General features: G+C 41.8%; 1 protein-coding gene across 3 annotated transcripts in view; it reads right to left on the reverse strand.

Annotated features, from left to right (window-relative positions):
- The window catches only part of LOC137093820 (potassium voltage-gated channel subfamily KQT member 2), an 84,361-nt gene that overhangs the window by 58,495 nt on the left and 19,866 nt on the right, over window positions 1-6,000 (reverse strand). For all 3 annotated transcript variants that reach the window (XM_067458740.1, XM_067458739.1, XM_067458741.1), the window contains exons 2-4: window positions 3,357-3,447; window positions 3,077-3,203; window positions 1,399-1,574 (exon numbers count right to left, since the gene is read on the reverse strand). In XM_067458740.1, coding sequence (XP_067314841.1) covers window positions 1,399-1,574; window positions 3,077-3,203; window positions 3,357-3,447 — 394 coding nt within the window. The remainder of the gene's footprint in view (window positions 1-1,398; window positions 1,575-3,076; window positions 3,204-3,356; window positions 3,448-6,000) is intronic.

Below are 6,000 nucleotides of genomic sequence, written 5' to 3' on the forward strand. Positions count from 1 at the left end.
AGTGACTGATCACATCTAAATTTTTCAGTTGGCCGAATTGAAATTCTGTGAATTGATGCGATTTAATTACCAGAAATTCAATTCGGCCAGGTGAAAAATTTGTGAGAAGTAACTAGTAACTATAACTAATAACTTTTTTTAAAGGGGGGGTGAAATGCTGTTTCATGCATACTGATCTTTTTACACTGTTAAAGACTTGGAATCCCATACTAAACATAGACAAAGTTTCAAAAGTTAAGGTGGACGTTTGATGGGAGTATTTCTTTGTCAAAAATACTACTTCCGGTTAGTCATAAGTTTCGGCAAGTTTTTTGAGATCATGCGTCCCCTTTGACGTTAATGGGGGCGGAATTTCCTTGTATGGGCCTTACGGACAATTCTACCGGAAGCGCGTGAGAGAGAGAGCGAGGGAGAGAGCGAAAGCAACAGCCTACGCCCATCAAAGCGCTGGCTTGTAGGATGCTGGACAGGTGATGTGCACATAACAATGTCACCAAAAAAGTGTGTTTTTGGTTGCCAGACCAAGACAGTCCTGCACAGATTCTCCAAAACCCCGCGTTAAGGCAACAGTGGATGTAATTTGCTTTTCCGGATCAGCAACTGAGTTGCGCGAATGTTTATATCTGTTCGCTGCATTTCGGTGCCGACTGTTTCATGAACAAGGCCCAGCTCGACGCCGGATTTTCCCAATCGCCTAATGCTGAAGGATGGAGCAGTCCCAACGTTAGAAGGGTGAGTGAGACTGCTTCAAATGTCTGTGTTTTTTTTAGTCCGCTTACTGTCTACACAAACCACGCGTAAACACACAAACACACGTGCACAACTGCACTTCCCACATGTACACCTTCAAAGACAAAAATACGACGATATAATTCAAGTATAAATATGTAAATAACACAAGCCGCTAAGCATATTATATAGTTAGTGTATAACTTGTACCACATAGAGACGTCCTGCTCTAGTCGTTTTTGCTGCTGCTCCTGTTCAACTGCAGCCTCTGGGTCTGATTCCGGATCATAGATGTATGGCTGTATCTGATTAAAAGCCATATTTTTATTTTGAATAAAGTTTTTTTCCCGCTGTTAGGGATGACACAGCTTTACGACGCACTCGACTCAACACACAGCGCGCTGCTGCACACGTCATTATTTAGCTCCACTCACACGACACGCCCCCACCCGCTCGGCTTTTTTCGGAAAGACTCGGAACAGCGCATCTTTCTTATATAATTATTAAAAAAATAAAGACTTTTCGGAGATATGCAGGATGCAATGCTACTCTATAGGTACTCAAGATTGACATGACACTGACTGAAACTGAGTGTTTCACCCCCCCTTTAAAGTAACTTGACCAACACTGCTGAACCGTTTCAGACCTGTTTTTTCTGTGTTTATGTACCTTGCTGTGAGCGTAGACGACAGATCCCAAAAGTTTCCAGGTTCCTCCGCGGCGATCCATGCGGATCATCCGGAGAATCTGGAGGAATCGGAGACTCCTGATGGCGGACGTGGCGAAAACATTGCCTTGCGTTCCAGCGGCCAAAACCGAGATGGAGGCGATCAGCACCATGATGTCTGAGGAACACAACATCTGCTATGAGGGAAACTGATGCTGGGATCAAGCTAAATATACAGGCACATAAAACAATGACAATGGGCAACGCATTTGTTAAGGCCACACGTTTGATCTCTTTATATCATAGGCTGTCTGAATACTCGCTTCTGGTTGGCTGGAAGGTGCAATAAAACCATTTAAGGCACATTGTGTTAGTTTTAAGTCAGTTGAATCAACGTTCTGCTGTTTTCAATAAAGCTTGTACACACACACACGCCCCTAATACACACATGCCACTCACAAACACAGCTCTCACACACTCACGCACAACCATACGCCACTCACACACACGCACCACTCGCAAACACAGACACACGCCACTCACACATATGCCACGCACAACCATACGGCCACTCACACACACACGCCATTCACACACACTTACACGTATACCCCTCACACACACACACACAAACCGCTCTCACACACTCACGGCACAACCATACGGCCAGTCACACACACACACAAACCGCTCTCACACACTCATGGCACAACCATACGCCACTCAAACACACACATGCCATTCACACACACACACACACACACACACACACACACACACACACACACACACACACACACACACAAGCACGTGCACAGGTAGGGCTCAAGCAGTGCAGAGCACATGCCCTTTTTGCCCTTACACTGTGAAGTGCCTTTTTTGGTGGTGGTGTTTTTATAAATCAGTGCTATTGGTCACCCTTAACGTCTGTCTGTCTGTTTTACAAATATTTAGTCAATGAAAAGTATTAAAAAGAGCTTGCGACTCAATCTTGTTGGACCCACAAACTGTCATTAAAAAAAAATTGAAATATACTCAAACGTGTGTTTAATAATGAAGTGTTTGTGGTAGGTGAACAAACATGCAGTTGCCCTTTTTCATTTTCACTACATGTCCTTCAAAAGGTCTGTGCACGGACCTACACACACACACACACACATGCCACTCACACACATTTATTTCACACACATGCCACTCACATACAGTACACGCATACAAAACAATGACCTTCCAGTCAAAAACTGCATTGCGAATATCAATAACAACTTTGAGTTGTCAATCCACAGCTAGTTAAACGACTTTAATCTCAAATCGAGAGGTTATTTGCATCCACATCGTGCATTGATTTAGTTTAATGCACAGCTGGCTGTGGGTTATTATTGTATACAACAGTTCAAAAGTTTGGGGTCTGTAAGATTTTCTAATGTTTTGAAAGAAGTCTCTTCTGCCAAAGCTGGATTTATGTGATCATGTGATATGATGTGATTTATGGGATGTGAATATATAGTAAAGTGTGATTTATTCCTGCAGCTCAAAGCTGAATTTATCATCATTACTCCAGTCTTCAGTGTCACATGATCCTTCACTAATCATTCTCATTTGAGGATGTGATGCTCAAGACACATTTATGATTATTATCATTGTTGAAAACAGTTGTGCTGCTTCATGTATTACTCTCACCGATAACGCAAAAAGGTTTCCGGGCGAATTTGAGTCTTCCCCTCCATCCTCTGTACCGACAACAACATCCTGCAGACCAGATCCTTACGATATATTCCACTCCGAAAACCACGATGGTCACAATTTCCTGCAAACACACACACACACACACACACACACACACACACACACACACACACACACACACACAGACATCAAGTTAGCATGACCGTGAGCCGCTGTGATCAATGTAACTTACATGTGTTAAAGCAATATCAGCGGCCTTTGTGATAATATATACCAGGATGTACAGGGCGTCTTCAGAGCTCTTCTCATATTCTCTGATGGTGGAGAACACAGACAAAACCAAACAGGAGAAAACCAGCAGAAACCTGAAATGACAAGAGAAAAACCAGTTTACCTGATGTGCAATTAGGTTGAGTCTGCTTCGTGCAAAATAAGACCAGATGCAGGGCCGGTCCGCGGCCATAGGCGGAATAGGCAAATGCTAGGGGCGCCAAAATGAGTGATTTTTCCGGTGTTATTACTGGTACTGTTTTATTAATATTCACTCGAAATATTGCCACAAAAAAAAAAAAAAAAACGCCCAACGAGGCTGCACCATAGAATGTAAAAAAAAAATACGCACGATTAGTTTAACCTAGTGATTGTTTTGTGTCGCGTCTCCTCCCGCGCATCTATTAGACATAAAGTAGACAGGATTGCTTTCGTTGTTTAGTTTGTTTGGTCGCTCGGGCCAGACAGAGAAAGTTGCCTGATTATTTATGATAGATGGCCGAATTCACCGTGTCAAAAAGACAGAAGCCCTCTGAAGCAGGGAAGATAAGGAATAAGGGGATAAAGAGAGGTAAAGTGATGAACAGTTTATCGCATAGTAAAATACAAATGTTCGCCGATTAATTCCAGTTATTTTTACCTTAAACTTTATGCAAGCACAAGCAGCTGTTCTGGGTACTCAGTGTGATTTTGTAATAATGTATGTCAGTTTTTGTTAACACATCACTTTTTTAATAGCCTAATGTTTTTACAGTTGTGCAATTTTAAAGGGATATGGCATTTTTAAAATGTATTTTCTGAAATTAGTAATGATATTTATATGCAGGCTTATTTAAAATGGCAAATTGTTTTGTAAAATGCACATTAAATATCTAAATTTCTCAGTTTAATTCATGGTGAAAAAATGAATGTGCATAGTTTAGAGGGAGATTGCTGACATCTACTGGAAAACAAACACTTCAGCAATTTCTCAATAAACAAATTTGCGCTCTTGCTATTTATATTTAGGCTGTAATGTGGCGTATAGGTGCTATTTTTGTATAGTTTAACTTTCACCAGCCTTATAAAATGAACCCAATGATGGGTTGGTAGAATGGACTGGATTCAGGGTACAATTTTTAAAACACAACCAACATATAAACCAACAACATGGATTACAAAAATAAAACGGTACCAGTGTTTCCACAACTTAGACTGATAACATGTAACGCTAGTGCTAAACCTTGATACAAGGGGCACCAAGTAAAATCTTGCCTAGCGCAGCAAATTGGTCAGGGCCGGCCCTTAGCAGATGCATGCATAAATAAAGTAATTAAACTGATTTGATGAGCATAATGAGTGCCTGTGTCTAAAGCTGGAGTGTATGTTTGTGTAATATGTCCTTCAAACGCCACATTAAAGTGTGTGTGATTTCATTGCTGACACTGTTTTTCCCACCATCCCTCAGTCAGCATGAGCTCTGCCGTGGTTCCTCCACAAACTCAATAGAAATCCTGCAGGAAGTGCTGAGCTGGACGCTAACAGCGCTAAAGCCACAGACATCTGAGGAATAGCGGGATATCAGCCCTGAGCTAACACATGTGACGCTACACATTACACAAACTATTTATTGACAGAAACATTAGCATTCTCATAATACACTGACCTCAGGCCGCCGATATGACCGAGTAATGTGTCTTACATGATCATCTCATGCTAACCTGTAATCTACGTTAGGTTGACTCATAAGTCATAGATGTAGAAAAAAACATGGGATGGAATCTAGTTCTATAGGTTTGTTTTTACAGTGATGGCAAGTAAAATAACTCAAATTTACTAAAGCTAATAAATAAGTAATACAACTTTGTAGATGTATTTAAAAACGCTCATAAAAAATTACAAAAATACAAATAACCCAGTGTTTGGGTAGTTTTTGTGTTACTCAGATCCTGGGTCAGACGTAACAACCCAGTGTTTGGGTAGTTTTTGTGTTACACAGATCCTGGGTCAGACGTAACAACACAGTGTTTGGGTAGTTTTTGTGTTACTCAGATCCTGGGTCAGACGTAACAACCCAGTGTTTGGGTAGTTTTTGTGTTACTCAGATCCTGGGTCAGACGTGACAACCCAGTGTTTGGGTAGTTTTTGTGTTACTCAGATCCTGGGTCAGACGTAACAACCCAGTGTTTGGGTAGTTTTTGTGTTCCTCAGATCCTGGGCCAGACGTGACAACCCAGTGTTTGGGTAGTTTTTGTGTTACTCAGATCCTGGGTCAGACGTAACAACCCAGTGTTTGGGTAGTTTTTGTGTTACTCAGATCCTGGGTCAGACGTAACAACCCAGTGTTTGGGTAGTTTTTGTGTTACTCAGATCCTGGGTCAGACGTAACAACCCAGTGTTTGGGTAGTTTTTGTGTTACACAGATCCTGGGTCAGACGTAACAACCCAGTGTTTGGGTAGTTTTTGTGCTACTCAGATTCTGGGTCAGACGTAACAACCCAGTGTTTGGGTAGTTTTTGTGCTACTCAGATCCTGGGTCAGACGTAACAACCCAGTGTTTGGGTAGTTTTTGTGCTACTCAGATCCTGGGTCAGACGTAACAACCCAGTGTTTGGGTAGTTTTTGTGTTACTCAGATCCTGGGTCAGACGTAACAACCCAGTGTTTGGG

Source organism: Pseudorasbora parva, chromosome 12, assembly GCF_024679245.1.
Source record: "Pseudorasbora parva isolate DD20220531a chromosome 12, ASM2467924v1, whole genome shotgun sequence".
NCBI lineage: Eukaryota > Metazoa > Chordata > Actinopteri > Cypriniformes > Gobionidae > Pseudorasbora > Pseudorasbora parva.